The sequence below is a fragment of the Paramisgurnus dabryanus genome, chromosome 8 (assembly GCF_030506205.2).
Source record: "Paramisgurnus dabryanus chromosome 8, PD_genome_1.1, whole genome shotgun sequence".
In the NCBI taxonomy this organism is placed as follows: domain Eukaryota; kingdom Metazoa; phylum Chordata; class Actinopteri; order Cypriniformes; family Cobitidae; genus Paramisgurnus; species Paramisgurnus dabryanus.
Genome location: NC_133344.1, coordinates 13728876 through 13752737, shown reverse-complemented (window position 1 = coordinate 13752737; position 23862 = coordinate 13728876). Strand labels below are relative to the sequence as shown.

The 23862-nt window shown below is 39.8% G+C and overlaps 1 protein-coding gene and 1 pseudogene across 1 annotated transcript; both read left to right on the top strand.

Annotated features, from left to right (window-relative positions):
* Nucleotides 1-4766: 4766 nt before the first annotated feature.
* On the top strand, nt 4767-7000 carry LOC135771897 (uncharacterized; annotated as a pseudogene).
* Nucleotides 7001-9464: 2464 nt separating this feature from the next.
* On the top strand, nt 9465-10913 carry LOC135771896 (sialoadhesin-like). The gene is made up of 4 exons (XM_073815554.1): nt 9465-9936; nt 10042-10329; nt 10511-10807; nt 10870-10913. Exons 1-4 carry the CDS (start codon nt 9465-9467, stop codon nt 10911-10913), a joined length of 1101 nt encoding a protein of 366 aa, XP_073671655.1.
* Nucleotides 10914-23862: the final 12949 nt, after the last annotated feature.

Sequence of the window (23862 nt, the reverse complement as noted above, 5' to 3'; positions counted from 1 at the left end):
AGGGCAAAAATTAATCAAATACAAGTAACCCCCACTGTGTCAATATCATTAATACCACCTTGGAGATTCATACAACCGCTAGTAGATATAAGCTTACAACAAATGTTAAAAGAGAATTCTGGAATAATACCATCGTGGATAATTGTTCAAGAATATTTGAACAATTATCGCAATAAATTACTTATATATACGGGTGGATCAAAGGAGCCAGAGTCAGGCCGCACTGGGACTGCAATTTACATTCCCCACCATGAAGAAAGAATTGTAAATAGAGCAACAGATAATTTATCAGTGTATACTGTAGAATTGCTGGGTATATTATGGGCATTACAATGGTTGGAACGAAACAGTCAGAATGAAAATGTGGTCATAGCCTCGGACAGTCTGGCTGCTTTATCAAGTTTACAACCCGGAAACGCATCGTGCAGGCAGGACATTATCTACCAAATATTGCAGGTGCTTTTTACACTCCATGACAGGAGGCTAGAGGTTTTATTTCTGTGGGTTCCCGCCCATGTAGGGGTGGAGGGAAATGAAATTGTTGATGGATTGGCAAAAAGCTCAATAAAGCATGAAAGAGTTGATGTACAAGTAGCACTGAGTAAAGCAGAAATGAAAACCATTATAAAAAGTCACCCACTAAATCTATGGCAGGAGTTTTGGGACATATCAGACACAGGGCGACACTTTTACAAAATACAAAAACAGAGATGTTGAGAGACAAATTGTTAATTAAGCACCACTCAGCCAGCAAGGAAATTTCTATTCTGTATGCTGATTCATCATCATTAGTTATGAGGCCTACCACAGTGGTATCGTCTGCAAATTTAAAAATCTTTACTGAATCATGATGAGACAAACAGTCATTGGTATAAAAAGAGTATAAAAGGGGAGACAAAACACACCCTTGGGGGGCGCCAATGCTGATCGACATTGATTTTGACAAGATGTAATTAACCCTGACCACTTGAGATCTGTCAGTTAAGAAGTCAAGTATCCACTTACATATGGACTCCTTAACCCCCAACCCCAGGAGTTTGTCACATAATCTATTTGGTATAATATTGTTAAAAGCCGAACTAAAATCAATAAATAAAACCTGTGCATATGTGGCTGTCCCCTCCAAATGTTGAAGAGTGTTATGGGTGCAGAGAGAAACAGCATCTTCAATAGATCTGTTCTCCCTATATGCAAACTGGTAAGAATTAAGTGGCATAGCTGAAAGATGATTAGCCACTAGTCGCTCAAAAACCTTCATAATAACAGAGGTTAGGGCCACCGGTCTGTAATCATTCAGACAACTCGCATTCGACTTTTTAGGTACAGGAATGATAATAGCTGATTTAAAACATGCTGGGACTTTACATAATCTAAGAGACCAATTAAAAATTTCAGTAAAAACATGCGACAGCTCATTGGCACACCATTTAATAGTGGCAGCAGAAACCTGATCGGGGCCTGCTGCCTTCCTACAGTTTTGTTTCCTCAACAAAGATCTGACCTCTTCTTCTTCTATCAGAAAAGGTGGTTCAAGAGGAGTTGTGTCATTAAGAAGATTAGAGCTGACTGAACATTCAGAATTACATTCAAATCTACAATAAAATTCATTTAATTTATTAGGTAACAAGGGATCATCATCAGAGACTATATAATTGTTTTTGTAATTAGTAATCTGCTGAAGGCTTTGCCAAACACCCCTGCTGTCGTGGGCACCAAGCTTAGCTTCAAGCTTGGCCCTATAATTAGCTTTAGCTTTTTTAACAGCCCGTTCAAATGCATATTTAGCCATATAATACTGACAAATATCTCCACTCTGAAAAGCATTTTTCCTCTCCAGATATAACATCTTAATGTCTCTACTAAACCATGGCTTGTTATTGCTATAAACAGTCACAGTCTTAGAGGGAAAACATACACTTTCAGCAAAGTGAATATATGAAGTAACAGCATCACAGTATTCATCCAGAGTGGTAAACTCATCCCTGAAGACAGACCAGTCAGTGGTATGAAGGCAGTCTTTTAATTCATTTGGTGCTTGGATAGACCATTGTTTAATTACTTTTTTAGTCGGCTTAGTGGATTTCAGTCTCTGACGATATCGAGGGATGAGAAAAATGGTGTTATGATCTGACCGACCAAAAGGGGGCCAAGCAATGGAATGATATGCATTAGAAATTACACAGTAACATTTATCTAATGTCTTTTCACCCCTGGTAGCAGTATGAATCTGCTGCTTGTACTTGGGTAGTGATTCCTTTAAGTCCACTTGATTAAAATCGCCTAAGATTAAAACCACTGAGTCCGGGCTAGAATTCTCCACCTTCATTATTTGAGCTGCCATCTGCCTACGAGCCTCCTTGGCTCCAGCTTTAGGTGGAATGTAAACAGCGACGAAAGTGACGGAGGAGAACTCCCGCGGTAAATAAAATGGTCTGCATTTAACAATTAAACATTCCAGCTCCGGTGAGCAATGTCGCGAAAGTACGACGGCATCGGTGGACCAGTTTTGGTTTATGTAAAAACACACACCCCCACCTGACTTCTTCTGTGAATCCTGCTGCGAACGATCGGCTCGTATTAGAGTAAAACCCGGCTGTAGAAGACCCTCGTCCGGAATACTTCCATCCAGCCACGTCTCGGTCAGGCATATAACAGAACACTCGGCGGCATCCCGCTTGGATCGAATCAGGATTGCCAGCTCGTCCTGTTTATTCCTCAAGGACCGGACATTTGACAGTATCAAGCTGGGTAGCGGAGAGCGATGAACCCTCTGCCTTAATCGAACCAAAACGCCCGCTCGTTTGCCTCTCTTCCTTGGAGGACGCTTGTGACTGTAAGCATCGGCTTGACTGCCAATATTTCCTGCAACATTACTCCAATGATCCGAGGCCGGGAAGTTTTGCAAAGTGTCCCGAATGCATAATAATTCATGTCTGTCATATGTAATCAGACCGACTGCATTATCAACAAAACAAAACAAAACAAAACGAGACAAACATAAACACAGAGCCACACCGTGTCGCCATAGGTCGGCGCCATCTCTGTCTGTGTTGCTTCACAAGTTGGACAACAAAACATGACAATAGAGTACTTATTGGGGAAATCAACTTATAAAAGTCTAGACTATGTAATTACATTCCTAAAAAATGATGTTTTATTAACAAAGTTCGGGAGGAGCACGTTCAAATAATCAACCTAATTACCTTGTAACTATGACCAGCTGTCGACAATCAGCACTCAGGTCTTCACCTGATCGGCATCAACAGAAACCTATATAGACTGAAAATCAACTCACCCTCATTCCTTGATAGTTTCAGCATGAATTGAACATTGCTTAAACTTAAGACAAACATCAACCAACTCCAACATCTTCTCTAAGAGGTTCCACAATCTTCATATCTCTCTCCAACCAACTCTTCCATCTACAAAATCCACACCCCGCCGCAAAGCCACAAACTAAACAAAGGAAAGATCACAAAGCTACATCTCTACTCACCAAAAGGTTTTCTATCCTCGCAAGAGCGGTTTCGTCAGACCGCACCAGCAGGCCTTCAGCCTGTCCAGGTTGTGATCAAGATTCTGCCACCAAGCCTCAATCATTTTTTCGCTCCGAAGATCGCCGCAAAGCAGCCTGTCATGCACTGCACGATGCAACACATCCCAGCGATACAGGTTTCCCATCCAGCTCAAGCATGTTTCCGCCAGCGGTGTTATAGCCCTGCTTTCACAGACCTTTCTGTCTAATTTCTAACCCTTTCCCCTGCCTGTGTCTCCACCATCGGGCTCGAGCACGAGGCTGCCTCCGCTAGCAGCATATGCCCAGACGCCCCTACCTTTTCTCCCTTGTTTTCTTATAAATATAAATCAAACTGGTATGACATACATACACAGCAAACATTCATTCGTAACGCCAGTTGCGCAAGAAATAACTTCAAAGCCACATGCACATTGGCAGTGGAAGCAGCTCCTGTTATCCAACAGCTACATTAATTTAATTCCATTCTGGGAAACGCGATCGTTTTACATAAGGAACACAACCCGAGCCCATATTGATTCCTGCCCCGCATCTGCAGGTGACACACATAGATGTTGTTCCGCTGGCTCGTGTGCGTACCCTGCTCAGGGGTGCTTTTCCCATCCAACGGCATAACGCGCTGCTAAACCATCATACCGTGCATAGTTGGAGAGGCCAGCTGGCTTGTCATGACTATTTCCCGAAAACATAGCAACTTTGTCGCACATCCGTCGCTGAACTATGTTGGCTCAACAATAAAGTAAATGATGTCAAGACAAATTAATCTGTTCAGATCGATTTAATTTCCTCTTATTGCTGTAAACTACATACATCACATCTAAAGCGTTTGTCGTCACGTTTTAGTTCTCTGTTGTTTAAATCCAAGATTCGTCTTTCATTCGCAAGTTTCCTTCTACGTCACTCATTCCAGGGATTCCCCAGGGTCTTACAGCTCGTAGTTCCGCGCAGTTTTCCAAAAACAGCGCTTCAATTCTGTTACAACCTAAAACTTTGTTTATATTTAGATTACGGATATATAAATCACTGCATGCTGCTTTCTTATTTGTTTAAAAGCATGATCTACCCAAGTCTACATGTTGTACTAACTAGGAACTATACTTCTAACCACAGCCGTCCAACTGATATTTGGACATTTAATGCGGCTGATAAATAACGTCACTGAGCCTGACTAAACTTAAGAGCACTTTATTTGAGATCTTTTTAAATAAAAGATCATGTCATTTAATTCAACATGGATGAAAGTGCAATATTAAATAAATTATTTATTGATAAATAATGTTCTATTAAAGAAGCAGATTTTGTTTGTAACCTATTGCCATCAATCATAGTTCTTAGAAATAAAATTGGAATCGGCCAAAGCATGTTTCAGCATGTCACAATTAAAGTAAAACTGAAATTCTGAATTAGCCAAGGAAATTGGAACCAGTGCATCTTCTCTTGAAACCCCCACCTCAAATGCATCTTTAGATACCATCCTCCAAGCTGTATCCCCCAGAATCCTACAAACCTACCCAACCCCTTGAAAGAGCTTCAAGACCTTCTACTCTTCTTACAACCTGTTTTTCCTGATTTTGTCCCTACTCACCATCTCATTCATCCTACCTCAATCACCACAAGATCCTCAAAGCCAGCTCCATTAAAGGATACCTAAGTGGAATCCAAAATTTTCCACAAACTTCTTTTTGGCTCACCCTTTCCAGTAATAGCTAGCACCCAGACATCCACGCTCGTTAGGAATCCAAAGAGCCCACCCGTCCTATGGCAAGACACCCAGTAACCTTAGAAATACTCACCGTATGCATCTCCACCCTTGGTCGAGATTTCCACTCCACTAACACTACCCTCATACTCTACGCAATGTTCATTCGGCCCATCACTTGCAACTTCAATCCAAATAATCACCCAACAGTTTCAGATCTACCACTTCTGGACAACGATACCATTTCTTATTCCATCAAACAAAGCAAGACGGACCAAATGAGAAAAAGCCATTCCATTTACATCTTCAACTTCCAAACACCAATTCAACCATACCAGACTCTCCTAGCACATCTACATTCCAGCGACTCCCAGGCTAGATCCACATCAAACCCACTCTTCACAGATGACTCAAATCGCCGGGTTACATGTTTCCGGTTCCAAAACACTTTAAATCTGTCCTACTCCTATCTGGCTTCCCAGCAGACCTCTTCTCCAAAACCTACATTCGATTGAATCGCTCCAACATCAGAGAAGCTCAACGAACCTTCATCAGTGGATCCCACCAGCTCCATCCCAACAGCTCCAGGACCACATAAACTATCAGACTTTATCCACTGCCGCAGCAGTGATGTTTCCTCTGCTCCCGCAGGAGCGCCCCCCCCCTTTTCCCTGCACTCTACTAACCTCCACTGCTATGGAAGTGGTTTCCCTCTGCTCCCACAGGAGCCCTCCCTTCCACAATTTCTCCACCGCCACAGCAGTGATGTTTTCCTCTGCTATCACATTAAACCGCTCCCACATCAGAAAAACCCAACAAACCTTCATCAGCGAATCCCACCAGCTCCAGGACAACACAAACTATAAGACTCTCTCCAGTGCCACAGCTTTGATTTTCCCTCTGCTCCCGCAGGAGCCAGCTTTTTACTAAAATCCACTGCCGCAGTAGTGGTGATTTTACCATCTCCCGCAGGAGATCTGTTCTCCATTGCTGCAGCGGTGTCATTTTCTCTGCTCCCGCAGGAGCCCTGCTTTTACTAATCCCCACTGCAATAGCAGTGATGTTTCCCCTGCTTCCACAGAAGCCCTACTCTCCACTGCCGCAGCAGTGACGTTTCCTCTGCTCCCGCAGGAGCCCTGTTTCCCACCGCCGCAGCGGTGTTGTTTCCTCTGCTCCCACTGGAGCCCTGCTTTCACTAACCTCCACTGCCTACGCAGTGATGTTTCCCTCTGCTCCCGCAGGAGCCCTTTTCCACTGCCGCAGCAGTGATGTTTCCCCTGCCTCCTGCAGATGCCTGTCTCTCCACCGCCGCAGCAATGTTGTTTCCTCTGCTCCGCAGGAGCACCGCTTTCACTAACCTCCACTGCCACAGCAGTGATGTTTCCTCTGCTCCCGCAGGAGCCCTGCTTTTCACAAGTTTCCTCCACTGCCGCAGCAGTGATGTTTCCCCTGCCCTCGCAGGAACCCTATTTTCACAGCGGTGCCATTTCCTCTGCTCCCGCAGGAGCCCTGCTTTCCACTAATCTCTACTGCCATCACAGTACTGTCTCCTCTGCTCCCGCAGGAGCCCTACATTTCACAAATTCTCCACTGCCACAGCAGTGATGTTTCCTCTGCTCCCGCAGGAGCCCTATTTTTCACAATTTCTCCACTGCCGCAGCAGTGATGTCTGTACTGCTCCCGCAGGAGCCCTACCTTTCACAAACTCTCCACTGCCGCAGCAGTGATGTTTCCTCTGTTCCCGCAGGAGCCCTAATTTTCCAAATTTCTCCACTGCCGCAGCAGTGATGTTTCCTCTGCTCCCGCAGGAGCTCTAATTTTCACAATTTCTCAACAGTGATGTCTGTACTGCTCCTGCAGGAGCCCCAAATTTCACAAATTCGCCACTGCCGCAGCAGTGATGTTCCCCCTGCTCCCGCAGGAGCCCTGTTTACCGCCATTTCACATTCCGCTTTTTTGGGGGGCACCTACACTGTTCCCGGCTGCTGTCCGATGCCAGTATTGCGATCTTTTGGGGGATTATTCTGGGTTCGGGCCTAAGGCCGAGCCCGGAACCCTCTCCCCGCCAGGAGGCGCTCCGGGCTCAGGCCATTAACGAGCTCGGAGCCCTCTCCTCGGACAGCACGCCAAATACGCATATTAATAACCCTGTTCAGAATTATTTGTAAGTGTGAACTCGTGAAATGATGTTTTATTAACAAAGTTCGGGAGGAGCACGTTCAAATAATCAACCTAATTACCTTGTAACTATGACCAGCTGTCGACAATCAGCACTCAGGTCTTCACCTGATCGGCATCAACAGAAACCTATATAGACTGAAAATCAACTCACCCTCATTCTTTGATAGTTTCAGCATCCCTCCACCTCCCCTTCTCCGCATGATTTGCCTAGTCACCTTACTAACCAGAACAGGGGGGATTATTCTGGGTTCGGGCCTAAGGCCGAGCCCGGAACCCTCTCCCCGCCAGGAGGCGCTCCGGGCTCAGGCCATTAACGAGCTCGGAGCCCTCTCCTCGGACAGCACGCCAAATACGCATATTAATAACCCTGTTCAGAATTATTTGTAAGTGTGAACTCGTGAACTACTGCATTAATTGACCGACTATTTTTTTTTTTTTTTTGCTGCTCACACTCCAGTCCAGTAGGTGGCGGTAATGCACCTTTATGCTGGTTTGCCAACCGCCAATAAAACCGACGAAGAAGAAGAAGAAGAATATGCAGAGCAGTGGGTCACGAGGACTGGAGTTGAGAACCACTGTTATAAAGTAATAGTTTAAAATACTTGATCAAACATCCTTTATGCTGGAGTCATTATATACGAAACATGTATAACACATCATGTGTGTTTATCTTTTCTTGAGTCTCATTCTCATTCATTTTTTATCCTATAGTTCTAGGATGTCTGAAGAAAGAGCTGCTGGAATAACAGCAGAGGAGATGGGGATGACATCAAGCATAAGTGCATTATGATATTAAATGGCATAATTTTTAATGTGCATATTAATTTATTGCCATTATTATTGTATCAAAGTTTCACAACAAAATGTCTTATTAAAGGTACATTTAAATTCCATGCTATACCTGTAACCTCTCATTCATATTTTTCAGATCTAAAATCTTATTAGAGATTATGGTTGAGCAACCAGCAACATTTACCAGGAGGAGTTGAATGTTTTTCTTACCTGTACATCACTCTTGTTTGAGTTGTAGTTCTTGAAAATGTTATATTTTGTTATTTTTAAAATGAATCATGTATCTAACATGCTAATATAGTAAGGATTGACATACTTCCAAAATACAGTATTTTCTTTTTGCTCAGACAGTAATACAAGTGTTATTTGATGCACAAAGATAAGTTTTAAGTAATACAGTACATTCTTAACTACAGGGAGACTTTAAGGTAGTAATGTGTTACCATATGGTGATTTTGCTGCATTGTCATGAGGGGGACCCTTATAAGACTAGATTCAATTCAAGCACCGGGTAAAATTTGTCAAACCACAAAACCATGACGACAAAGGAAATGCTTTAGATATTGGGGGGCCCAGACATCAGAGCACAACACATATTGAGCCTTGTGTGAAATAACAAATCATTCTTTCTTCAGTTGAACAGGAGAGGCATTTATTACATCTCTTTTCTTACTTTCTTCTTTTTTATCGGTTCTGATCCAGTCCACTTGTTTGAGCAGGTAAGGATGAAACTTAGAAGGTAATATTACATTAAGTGTATTAAATAAACTTATTATTGTACCCTTTTACTTCTTGTTTTCTAATGGTAAAGGCCTTAACCCAATAAACCCATAATGAGAAAAATTGTGAAAACACTTTAGGTGGTAAACTGGCATGAGATGTGCACTATTACATAGTTCAGCATGTTGTGTTTTGAAATGTTCTGATATTCTGAAATGTTTTTGACATTTGCGCTTGTTTGCAGTTCATAAGTTGGATTTTTCTATATAAGAGGAAGCATTGTGATCCAGAGATGAAAGGACTGATATATTTTCTGTTTCAAGGTACCGTGTCACTTTACTTCTATTTATGCATTTTGTAGAGCAAGAGATTCTGTCACAGAAAATTTATATAAAACTAATGTGACAAATGTTTTTTACATTTTATATGTACATTACATTAAATTTCACATTGCTTTATTTTTTCTGAATATGACACCTTTTTTCATAGGGCCTACTGTCCCATCCCTGAAAATCAAACCCATGATCTTGTGGCCGAATGCCGATAGTAATTGAGCTACAGGAACTGAACACTAAAATCAAGACTCTTAATGACACTCTTATATTCCCTGTTTCTTTCACAGGTGTTCTGCTCTATGAGACTTTGGCATGGGAAGTGAGAATGCCATCAGAAATTCATGGCCTTAAAGGTTCCTGTCTGGTTATAACGTGCTCTTACTCTTACACTTCAAACCCACCAACTAACCCACGTAGAGTTGTGTGGTATCAGTGGGTGTCGATTGGCTACCCCTTAGTTTGTGATCCCTTGAATCCAGACAGTGTTATTGACAAGTTCAGAGGAAAAACTGATATATATAGGCATAACAACTCAGATCAAGATTGTAGTCTGCTGATCAAAAGCGTGGATCCGTCCCACAATGGAGAAAAATTATATACATGGATTGACCGAGAAAATATTGGAAAAAGCTCCTACAAGTTTTATGATGTCACCTCCACGATTATTGTTGACAGTACGTGAATACTTTACATGTTTTTTTAATGTAATATTTTTGGTTTTAAGTGTCATTACAGCTGTATCATCGGTTGCCTAACTGTAACATTTTTCCCTACTGTAGCAAATCCACAGCAGCCCATCATTAATATTTCTGGAGGTTTAAAGATCGGTGACAACATTACAGTAGCGTGTTACACCTACCACACCTGTCCATACAGCAAACCAAACATCACTCTGAAGGGTATTGAAGGATCTGATCAAATAGATGATGTCCTTATGGAAAATGGTCAATGGAAAACCACTCTGACACGCACCGGTGTTGTGAAGGCTGAACGCTTAGATTTTGACTGTACTGTAACACATCATGGAGGCATATCAACAAGAGCTGCAAAATCAGAAAGTGCAAAATGTAAGTAAAAATTATATGCATACATCTATACTTGCCTTTGTTTTATCTGTGTGTTACAGTCAGTTTCACAATGAATTTGAAGACATTAAGCATTAAACGACTTGTCAAAGTTAAATTCATTAAAATAGCTTAAAATCATGCTCAATGTGCCAACTGCTTATAATTTCAATTTTAATTTTAGGTGTCTATTATAATATAACCATTGAGCCTAAACAGGCAGCAGATATCACAGAGGGTGTTGATATGAACTTCACTTGTACCGTCCATCATTCCTGCCAGACGAATCCTCCAATCCTCTCCTGGAACTATGAGAATATTTCAGTCAAAAATGATACGAAACAACTTACAGGATTTGAATGGGCCACCTTTTCCACCATAACCTTTTTGGGGGCAAAGAAAGACGATGGGAAGATATTGATCTGCACTGCAAATGTTTCTGGACAGAAGATCACAGCATCTGTCGACTTACATGTACAACGTGAGTGATTTCAAGACATCATACGCGATGTGTGTGATTCCTCTGTGTCTTCTCATTTATAGATTTTTGTCTGCAGACTATTTTACAGAGTCTCCAAAACCAGTGACTACAGTCCAGAATAAATGTATGTTTCACATTTGTCTTGTTTACATGATATACACCATGATGACCAATAAATGACTTTCTTCTTCCACTTCATTTAGCTTTTTCCCAGAATGAAACCAAAGTGATGACCTTTGACATGATGACAATTGGGCTTTACCTTCTAGCCCCCTCATTTGGCTTTCTTCTCATTTGCATATTTGCTGGAGTCATCATATACAGGAAGTGTAACAGGTACATGTGTGTTATATCAGGGTTAAACTTAGGAAAAGTCTGAATTAAGTATTCATATATTGACATGATGTAGTTTTGTTGAGCATGTATAGCTTTTCATACGGTCATATAACACTGTCAATATTATTTATAGGTCTTCACCTGATAATCCACAAGAATCACACGCGGAACGAAGGTACAGTATGAATATTTTTTTAAATGTAATGTATAAACATATGTAAATGTTAACCAACTTTTTTGTATGCATCTGAGCTCTTCATGTGAGTAAATATGTGTGTGTGGGTGTTCATTTCTAAAATGTGTTGGGTGTGTTGTATTTGAAGTTTTTAAAATACAGAGAAGTCTACCAGTTCTTGCCTACAATCTCACACCTCTTGTGCAAGCAACCCTTTACGCTTTAGGCAACTGTGATAGCAGCATGAAGTTTGCAGATATCAAAACATATTCTTAGCACTTTACAATAAAGTTGTACTAGTTTATGCATCACCTAACATGAACTATAAATAAACAATACTTGTTTAGCATTTATTAATCTTAGTTCATGTTAATTTGAGCATTTACTAATAAAAAAATCCAAAATGTAATATTTTTTAATGAAAGCATTTTATGTGCTGTATGATGATCACTTTCAAAAACAATTATGAAAATGTATAAAAATATAATCAGATTATATTGTGCTAATGACTGAACATGTCTTATGTGAGAGAGCGAGGCAGCATCACTTCAGCTCTGGTTAGCTATTGTTTATACCGAATGTGTGAATTATAGCTAAGTTAATATATGAAAACATGCCTAGAAACCATTCTTGGCGTTAGCAACCTTATCAGACTCTTAAAAAATGTTGGGTTGTGTCAAACCAATACTGGATTGTTTCAACCCAACTGCTGGGTTAAATACAGTATAACTCATGGTTGGGTAACAACAACCCAGCATTGGGTAACTTATCAGTTTGTTTAGTCCCTTCACTGACTTGAAAATAACCCAGCATTTTTAAAGTGCACCTAAAACAGCCACACCATAAATTGACTGAGATTTGTCTCTAGCTAAGAAGCCAGTTGTCCTAAAAATAATGCAAATGTGTGCAGGTACGAATGCTTATAAAAAGATATTGGATGACCCTTGTATGATCACCCTCTCTCTCTGCTTCTGCTTAAAACTTTCAGAAAGAATTGCAAGTGAAAAGTTGTTATATGCAGCACAATTTAGATATAGATATCAAGCCCATAGGCAGGGGGGTTCGGGTGGTTCGAACACTTTTCGATCGCCATGTGACGTCTTAGCACCGCGAGACAGATTCAACAGTAAATGACTCAGTATGCTTTTAAATAGATCTTGCGGTAGTGTGATGTCACAGGCCAACAGCTCTGCGCTGCACCCCATTAAGTAAGATAAAGTCAAAATGATACCGAGATGACCAATAAAATCAAACCAGTCAGACAGAGGTGCAACACAGAGGTCAGATGCACAGTAAGTGGAAAGAAAAGTGCAAGAAAGATGTAAGAAATCAAACACTGACTATAATACAGCAATTTAATGATGAGAAATATGAAATCGCAGTGATTGTCAAGGTGACAAGACAAGAAACATTACTGCAGCTGAGCCACAGTGTCCCAATTTAATGCACTGCTTTCACTCCCTCCAGTAATTCACTTCCCATTATTCAGCGTGTTTATTATCAAAATCCAAAGCCACCCTTTAATTCTTGAAGATATATTTTTACTGTATAATGATTAGATGACAGCGACAGCTTTTGTGCCATTCAATTCTGTGAGTGTAGGTCAGGGAGTGACTTCCTGCAGCTGTGACTAATTTCTTATAGTAATTTCTTTAATACCATATGTTTTTTTTGTATTTACATTGTCTGCTGATCTAAATGCATCTGTATAAGTGTAAATAATCAAGTTAATGGATAATGTAAATATACATAAGTCTGTTTATAAAACTTTAACAATATTATAATAACAATATTACACTTCACCTGTGTGTTTTCTGTTCACAGGTCAAATGTGGTTGCGGCAGGCAAGACTTTCTCTAAAGGCCGTATACCATCACAAAAGAGGTATTGTGCATTTAAACCCAGTCAGTCTCTAAAACTGTAAACTGTAATTTATTTTATAAAATATTTTTGTGCAGTATAGTAGATTAAACTGTCTTAACTCTTAAAAATAAAGGTGCATCATATTGGCATAGAAGAACCATTTTCATCTGTACAGTGTGGTTCCATAAAGAACCTTTAACATCTGAAGAATCTTTCGGTTCTTTGCACTGGATAAAAAAACGATTTTATGGGCAGATACAGTATAAGCTAAGCCTGTTGCATAGAAGCACTCAAGTGGTGTCATTCGGTGATAACTGTATAAGAAGAGGGAGACATACCGTCTTTCTCCTGTTACCTCTTTACCTGAAATGAGATCGCCTTTCCCCGCACCAATGAAGTAAAAGAGCAGAGACAATTCATATGCATGACGATCCGTCACTCAATCCCTTATCCAGTTTCTCCATTCAATCCTGTGTTGGGTTGTTTTATCTGAGTGCAGCAAACATTGCATTTTAATCCTTATTTACTCACGCCTGTATCCTCACTGAGGTAACACTTTATTTCGATAGTCCACTTTAGACATTTTACTAACTATAAGTAACTTTGCATCTACTTATTAACTACCAATCTTTAGAGAACTAGTAGAATGTTTGCTTAATATCTACTAACACTTTATTGCGATGATATCTCAACAGACAATCAACTGTCTATAAGTATCTTTGCAGGTGCATGTCAACTTATTCCACTAACCCAAACCTCTTCCCTAACCCCAACCCTTACAGTCTACTAATACTCTAATGACAGTTAGTTGACGTATAGTTGCAAAATATTTAAAGTTAGTTGACATGTAGTTGCAAAGTTATTTATAGTTAGTAGAATGTCTAAAGTGGACTATCAAAATAAAGTGTATCCCTCACTGATTTGTGACCCGTCACGGAAACCAGGGACTCAAGTCGGCAGCACAAGTTTCGAGAAAATGAGAAACAAAGTTTTTTTTCGAAATTTGTGATTTTCGTTTTATTGCAGAATCTGTTAGTTGAGATCACGAAGAAGCCTCTCCATGTTTGAGATAGCAGTTTTTATATATTTAAAAGCGTACATTTTGCGGTTAAAATAGGCTTGTTTTTCCGGAGATTCTAGCGTGCAGCGGGGGGCGTCATTGTCTGTGTGTATATTTACATACTGTATAAGCTTGTGTTTTCGCCTCCGCCCCCAAAGGGAACAGCGTGACTACTAAATAAGGATAGTTCGCCCAAAAATAAAAATAATGTAATTAATGACTCACCCTTATGTCGTTCTAAACTCGGAAGACCTCCGTTCATCTTCGGAACACAGTTTAAGATGTTTTATCGTTAGATTTAGTCCGAGAGCTTTCCCCTTCATTGAAAATCTATGTATGGTTTCCATGTCCAGAAAGGTAATAAAAACATCATCAAAGTAGTCCATGTGACATCAGTGGGTCAGTAAGATTGTGTTGATGCATCGAAAATACAGTTTGGTCCAAAAATAGCAGAATTACGACTTTATTCAGTATTGTCTTCTCTTCCGGCTCGAGCGTGAAGTCACGTGACTGTAGTGACGCGCTGCCCTGTTCCTCAGACATGTTTGCTAAGTTTTTTTTTTTTTTCAAACTTATAGCCTGCGTCTCCCCAGACTGTAAAGCTCGGGCGCACAAAACAAAAGAAAAATGAAAGAAGCTGGGGCGGAACAAATAACAGTCAGCCGCATCGTACGTCAGCCGCGTCACTGACTTTATGGGGCGCCGCAGTCGGATGACGTCAAAGTACTGCGAGAGCTCTTCAAGAAATCTTACGGAGTAGTTTAATTTCGACTCGCTCTCGCGGTACTTTGACGTCATCTGTATGTCAGTTCTTGCAGCGCAGCATGAGTCCAAACACACAGAAGTTACACAGATATCGTTGTATTCTTCATATAATTGGCTACATGTTTTGTCTATCAATATTTTCCATGAAGTCATTGGCTGATGGAGGAACGAGCGAGCCATTGGTAACCTCTCTAAAGGATGTCACGTTTTCGACGGCGCTGTTTGGATGATCTATTATACTACTTCCCTATTTTAAATACAAACTTTGAAGGCGGGTTCATGTGTTTAACGGAGTGTAAGCTCATATACCCTTACATGTTACGATTTAAATAGTCTTCAGATTATATATTATATTGTATTAGCTACCAGACATTCATGCGAAATCTGATGTAAACAATCTATATTTCACGGATTATACGCATTTGTGGACAAATATGGTCATTGGATAATCTGAAACAGACTGGATTCGACTTGTGATCCCCACAAAGGTAAAAGAGTCATGTTTATTTTTGCGGGTTGTCATTTGGTCATAAAATACTACATATGATGCTAGAACATCTCAAAAAGGGTTTTACAGGGGGTATGGCTTAGCTAAATGAGATGTACATGAGCCCTATTGTCTCCCCCAGCTGAAAAGAAGAGTCCCTTTCGTCTCGATTTTCTCGGTTTGAGTATTTCTGAGTTCCTTTATTCAAATGGCCACAACTTCTCCAAATCTTATCAGATTTCCATGTGTTACACATCGTTGGAAAGCTTAGAAACTTTCAGAATCTGTGAATAACTCAAAATGCCCAGATCCGACTTGTGTCCCTACTTTCCGTGACTGGTCACATTTCTTTGTGCTGCCGTCAAACAGTACACACGACGGACACAAGGCATTATATTTGACATGCTTTGTGGTGTTCTTATAAAAGACACGATTGCAAACAGCACATCTTATTCATGTCTATCTCTACACACACTCTAAAAATGTCTGGGTTATTTTTGGGCCATAATGGGTAAATATAGGAAAGAACACATGTTGGGTTAAAAATGACCAAATGTTGGGTTGTTGTTATGCAACCATGGGGTATAATAACCCAAGAGTTGGGTTAAAACAACCCAGCATTGGGTCAATTTTAACTTGGGTGTTCTGTCCAATATTTACCTATTATGGGTCAAAAATAAACAAGACATTTTTAGAGTGTAGTAAGTTTATTACTGCACGATCACAGGCCTGGCCAGGCATTCCATTGTGCTGCATTCACAAACAACGTGCAGTGTATTGGCGTCTTTATACAAACACAAGGTATTGATATGTCAGACAGTGTGACTCTACGCACACACAAACGCACAACGCATCAAATTTGAAGTGCTTTGTGGAATTTTTATAATATAAATGATGCAATTGCAAACAGCACATCCAAAACCTTGTTTATTCGCGTCTATCTCTGCACAGCAAGTTCATCACACGCCTTGCCAGGCATTCCTTTCTGCTGCTTTCACAAACAACATGCAACAGTGTAATGGCGTCTGTTAACCCTCTGGGATCTAAGGGGTTTTTAGGGCCCTGGGGAAATTTTGACATGCACTGACATTTGTGCTTTTTTCAGTTGCTTTAAAACATATTAATGGCAAAAGTCTCATAACACTGCATTCATCACAAACTGGGCTACACTATTATATAATCAACATGTATCTACACGTTTGTATTTTTGAGAGAAAAATGTTTATGGGTGGTTTTTGAAAAAGCAAAATTTTTAAATCACTGATATAAGTCCACAAAACTCATTCTAAACATGTTTTCCCAAAACTTTTCACAACAGGATCTAGTAGTCTAGAGTTTTTTCTTTAAAATGATGTGAAAATCATTTGGCCTACTCATTCACATAAAACAATATATTGATTTACAATTTTTAAGACACTTTTGCTTGGGAAAGGCTGTATGCGTGGAGGCGGGAAAGCTCCTGAATAATCAGTGATTGACAGTTGAGAAACAAAAGAGTTACATAAGAGCCACATAATGAGCCTTGTAGGAATGTTCAACAGGAATGTAACTTTCTCTGTAGTAAAACCATGATATGGTTTACTTGGGAATTTATAACAAAAGTTTTCAAAAAAAATTAAATACACACACATTATTTATATACTTGTGACATTAATAGAAAATATTTCAATAGAAATATATATATATATATATGAAGAGTTTGGTTCCAAAACGCAATAAATCCAGTTTGACAAATTTTGGTAAAAACGTGTTTTCTATACCAAGAAAGTGTCAAGATGAAAACCACTATTTTCTGTTACAAACTTTCACATAGCATCTCTAGGTTATAAAAACATAAAAAATTCAAATCCGTAACTTGATTTTCAAAGATTTATTATAAAAACGGATTATTTTTTCCACAAAATGCAATAAATCCATGACAAGTTTTTATTCAAAATGCTATAAATCTATTGAATCAATCGCCTATATAAATGTGCATTCATCTTCGCCATGTTATATTCATTTAGTTGAACAGTTGTACACACTGATTAAAAAAATAAACATTAATGTCATTAATCAAAACACTTACTTTGTGATATTAAGAACACTGTCATTGCTGCGGTTATACTTGACGTCTTCGCTTAACGTTTTTCACAGCGATCAGCTGTAAAATGTTTTGGTCCGGCTCGATTTTCGTTGACTTTGAGTACAATTATGGAAAGTTTTTCATAAGATCCCCTGGGGTCAATGTGTTATCATGACAGAAACTTGATGCTGTCGGTCCGGGCAAACAAGCGATCGTCTCCCAAAGTGCCTCTTGCGTAAATTTTTAGATGTTGATGACTTACGTTTCCATCACAGGTTTATCAATGCTATTAAAGTATTATTTTGTTTTTGTTTGTTTGTTGATCATGAAGTACAAAGTAGATGAGGAAAACTAGGACTCCGTGTACTCAGCGCGCCGCCATTGTTTGTTTACATTGCGTGAATGGTGCGCTGTAATCTGTGGAGTGGATTTATGGCATTCTGTAAAAAAGGAGGAGCGGCATTTATTGCGTTTTGGGAAAAAAGGGAGAAAAGATGACAGAATGACACGGCGGATATTGGATTTTGCGTAAAATTAAGAATTTACTTTTTAATACTGACCTGATATAATACTGGTTCTGGCAGTAACTCATTTTTTTTTCAAAAATGGCGTTTATTGCGTTTTGGAACCAAACTCTTCATATATAAACACACACACACACACAGACACACACACACACACACACACACACACACATATATTTCTTTCTTTCTTTCTTTTGAAATATACTTTCACAAGTATACCTTTAAAAACCATAGTAAGCATGGTAAAGGTACTGTAACGCAACCTTACTGTAACAGTGAGACAAACATTTTTAACTTTTCACAAAAAGAGCAAATTTACTTCTCAATACACACACGGCCGCCCTCCATAATTACATCGCCGTCAATCTTCACTTTTGGCAATCCATCCCAACATACCTGATTGGATTCTGAACACAATTCAAAGCGGTTACTCGCTACAATTTGCTCGCAGACCACCACGGTTTTGCGGCATTATCTACACCACGGTCTCAGACGATCGCATTCAGATCCTAAGAGACAAGGTGCACTCTTTATTATAAAAAGGCGCGATAGAGACCGTCCCGGCAGCGTAAAGAGAGTCAGGGTTTTACAGCCATTATTTTCTCGTCCCAAAGAAACCTCAGACCGATACTAGATATATGCGTTTTAATTAGCACTCTCGCCAAACGACCATTCACAGCCAAGCAGATTATGGCGTTAATTTGACCAGGTGACTCTTCAAGATTTAAAGACCATTTTTGTGGAAGAATGGGCCAGAATCACTCCTGAGCAATGCAGATGACTGGTCTCTAGTGTGTTCAATACTTATTCCCTGTGTCATTTCACTTTTTTTATGACTCAACTTGTATACTTAAATGTTCTGATTTCTTTGTATAATTTAACTATTTTGGCTTGATGGCTACATCTGGTGAAAATTTTGTGTCAATAGCCCACTTAGAAATCCCCTTACTGATAAAAATGCTGATGTGTCAAATACTTATTTTCCCCACTGTATGTGGCCATGTTCATAGTCAAGGAATAAGAATTGGGTTTTTTTAAGAACCTTTGTCTGAATGGTTCTTTGTGGATCCAGTAATGGTTCTTCTATGTAATCGCTCTAACCTTTATAGCACTTTTATTAAAGGAACACGCCCACATTTTGGGAATTAAGCTTATTCACAGTATCCCCCAGAGTTAGATAAGTGCATACATACCTTTCTTATCTCTGTGCGTGTTGTAATTCTGTTTGATGCAGCCCCTGCTAGCTTAGCTTAGCACAAAGACTGGAAGTGAATGGCTCTAGCTAACAAACTGCTCCCAATAAGTGACAAAATAACGCGAACATTTTCCTATTTATGTGTTGTGATTTGTATAGTCACACTGTACGTACAAATAACAAGGTGATATGAGACACAGCCATCTTTTAACGGTATACATACTGGGAACTATATTCTCAGAAGGCGAAGCACTGCTACTTGGGCGGAGTGATTTGCTTGCAGCACCCGAGGAGCCCCCTGGTGAGGAGCAGAGAGTTCGGTAAGATCTGTGCAAATCACTCCGCCCAAGTAGCAGTGCTTCGCCTTCTGAGAATATAGTTCCCAGTATGTATACTGTTAAAAGATGGCTGTGTCTCATACAGTATGACCTTGTTATTTGTACATGTTTTCGCATTATTTTGTCACTTATTGGGAGCAGTTTGCTAGCTGGAGCCAATCACTTCCAGTCTTTGTGCTAAGCTAAGCTAGCAGGGGCTGCATCAGACAGAGTTACAGCATGCACAGAGATGAGAAAGTATGGACTTATCTAACTCTGGGGGATACTGTGAATAAGGTAAATCCCCAAAATGTGGGCGTTTCATTGTCATTTGGCAAATAAAAATATTCAAACTGAATGCTTTTCAGATGTAACATGTTTAAACAAATTAACCTTAAAATGAATTCAAGGGGCAGTTTCCCAGACAGAGTTTATCCTAGGCCCTAAAATGCATGTTGGAGCTGCCTTCATTTAAAACAACCTGATCTCACGAATTTCCGTGGCATAGTCACGGAATTTTTTGCTCATTTTTCCGTGGCATTCTCACGGATCTCCTCATATTTCCGTGGCCCTGCCACGGACTTTCTTTTCCGTGGCATTCTCACGGATTGGTTACTCAACTGTTTTGTCCTATTTTCTTACCATTGTCGCTTCGGTTTAGGGTTAGATTTACATAAAATGACATCCCTACCCAAACCCAACTCTAACCCCAACGCCAGGCGACAATTGATTAAAGTTTAGAAAATATAAAAGAATACATCAAAAAAAAATAGTATAAACCAATACTTAAAGTGAAATAATAACGCAAACACCAAATCTAACCCTAAACCGAAGCGACAATGGTTTGAAAATAGGAAAAAACAGTTGAGTAACCAATCCGTGAGAATGCCACGGAAAAGAAAGTCCGTGTCAGGGCCACGGAAATATGAGGAGATCCGTGAGAATGCCACGGAAAAATGAGCAAAAAATTCCGTGACTATCCCACGGAACTTCGTGAGATCATGTTGTTTAAAAACATCTTGCACTGACATATCTTAAAAAACAGTATATTAGTGCCAGTGTTTTGTCTCAAGATGTTTTTGTAAGTTTTGTTTTTTAAAATGTCATTTTAAAACTAATGCCTAGTCCTGGATTAATCTAAACCCTGTCTGAGAATCTGCACCTAAATGATTTATTAACTTAATTTTTAATTGTTTGTTGTCTCCTGTGCAATTTAGTCAGAGAAAATCCTGCCCTGTAAGTATATAATTGATCTTTACCATTACTTTACACCATTTTAGTGAATTAACACTTAGTTTCTGACCTCAAATAGTGTCTGAAATGTTATTGACTGATTTAACCTCTTTGTCTCTGAATTTATACTTTAAGATTGAGGAATATGAAGAGATTTATGCCAACATGGAAGATCTCAACATTAATAGAAAAGTCTAATGAAAATGCTCCAAATCACCTCCAAAATGTGCTTAATACCTTGTTTAAAACAGAAAATGTCATTTTAAGTCAAACTTATATTTTAGGCAATATATATAAAATACAACTTTGTCTTGGATATGTCAAGGAAATAATAGCATCAATATTTTCATTCACATGCTTTTATACATATTATACTTACTGTAACTTTGTCTGATTTGTGTTGCATCTTTTTTTTCCATCTTCTTTTTGCTTTTCAGCTCTAATAAGCAAGGTTGTCATTAATGCAAAGTTCAGACTGCATGAAGTAGTCGAGTCACAAATCTTTTCACACCGCATCTGGGGTAGGGTTCAGTCGCTGGTGTGTTGACACTGCACAATGGGTCGTCGACAGTGGGTTTCACACATAGACTGTAAAAAAATTCAATTGTAATGAATTGAAGCCAAAAATGTGGGCTGCAATGTTATTTAAAATGTCAGTTTGGAGCCAGGGCATGCGCAGAAGGAATTGTGCATTGAGCCAGAGGCAGAGCCGCGGTATCAAATTTCCACTCAAATGCTTGTGCGCCCAAGTTCAACCATGCCAATCATAAGGACACGCCCCATTTCTATAGCATCAAATTACTAGCTAAAATGAAACTTATCACAAAAATGAACAATTGAACATATATCAGGGCGACTCAACAGTTTAGGGCTCACTACAGAGCCTGCAAAAATCAATCTTCACGGAGAATGCCATTGTTCTCAGGTTAACATCCTAAGAAAACCTAGAATACAGCTGTGTGAAAGGCAGAATAAATCTGGCAATGGTAAACTAGTAAACTTTGATCAAAGTTGAGTTGATTTATGAATGTAACACTGGGAGCGGAGGCACAGAGACTCCCGTTTACCATATGAGTTTAATGATGATTGACACATGGCTAAACGTTTAGGTTTCTTTCAAACCTACGTCTTCAGGTATTTACATTATTTGCAAGGTACATTTGCAAATGATTCATAAAGTCATACCTCTGCAATTCTTTGATGGATTGTGTTACTGAATGCTCAAACTCTAATGACATCAATGTGATCGCTAATGCGCTGGTAGAGAGAGAGAGGCCAAGAAAAAGAGAGACCGCGGCTCTGTAGAAATGATCGATGTTATTTGAAGTTGGCTCTCAATTGACGAAATACCTGAGCAAGCCATTATGTGGCTATTACACACATTTTTTCAGGACGTTCTTGCAACCCGTTGGCAACTTGTCCAAGACCTGGTACTGGGCCGCGATCCGGTGGTTGAGGACCTCTGCTCTAGCTGACATCAAGCTTTGATGTGCAGAATCTGTCAAAATGTATACAACCACCATGAATACTTTTTCAAGATGAACACGACGCCGCTTTCGGTCCGAAACCACTAGCATTGATACGCCTAGTCTTTTATCCTTTCTCATCACAATGATCCTATTTAATGTTTACTTAACCAAAGTTTAGCACGTTCATAACACTCGTAAACTTTTGGACAGAAACCACAAACTTACACACATTTGTCGAAATCCGTAAAATCCAGTCAACTCTTTCTCCCACGCAGAGAATGGTGACCTAGACAATCTGATATCTGACTTGAGAACCGCTGAGACATTGGGAGATGGAAATTTTGCGTCAGAATAAAATGTTTGAACGTTATGATGTTTTGACAGAAACTCTCTGCCCCTGATTAATCCCAATTTATTAACAATTTATCATTTAGTAACGCATATCAAAATTTAACCCACGCAAGATGTTTTTATCGTTTTGCTATTGAAAAATGAGATCTCTGTTTCCTTTAGATTCATAGTTCAATGTTCGTAACTGTTTGGACAGAAGGAGTTACGAACGTTAGTGAATGTTTCCATTGCATCGTGGTGGATTAAGGACATTATACTTTTAGTGTGAGTAGTAGTAGTTTGTAGAAGACACACCAATATAAATGTTATGCACCAAAATTCAGGATTTTATTAAAGGCGTTCTAAGCGAATCTGCGAGACGTTAGTTTTTGTTGACGTTTGAATTGTTTTTAAACAGACGGAGCATAGCTAACTCCTCCCCCTCCCCCTCCCTTCCGTGCTTTCATGAACGCGCCCAACCCCCAAATCCTTCTTGTCGTTTATTGGCTGGAATACTTTGTTATGGTTTCTGTTTGTAGGTTTGGCCACTGTGTTTTTATTGCCGTTTGTGAAGCCTGGGCTGTCTACAGAGATCGCGTTTTTTTACAGTTTGATCAGCGGACAGGCAGCAAGCAGATAGTGAGGAGATGTTTGCTGTATGTAACAAAAAATGTTTTATGGTCTAAAATGCGTCAATTTGCTTAGAGCACCTTTAAAGGAAATGTCTCACAACCAAACGCACGTGATAAGGGACGAGGAAACAACACAACATCACGCATGCAAGACCGGAGTTCTCACATGGAACTGGGATTATTTTTCTAAAATGGTAGCCCCCACAAGTAGCCTGGCTCCGCCCTCCTACGTTCTTTCGCTTAATTTTCATTTAGCTTCAGAACAACGTCTGGGACTGCTGTGTAGAGTTTTGTTTTCTCGGGCAAAAATCTGCAGGTCCAATCAGCGAACAGCGGGGAGTGGCTAAGAACGCAGACGTTGAGGTCTTGCGCCAGACTGAGTGACCTACGTCACGACCAAACGTTAGCAATTGGTTATGGCAGATTCAGAGTGACTCTGGGTGGATCCAATAGTTTTACACTTCAACAGAGGACCCTCCTTAACGGAAGTAATGCTTTGCAATGGAGCGTGGCCAGACTCTCTGTACAAATGAAATGAATGTACGAGAGTCTGGTTGCACCAGGCTAGCCCACAAGAAGCTTGCCATACAAATTGCATGTGCGC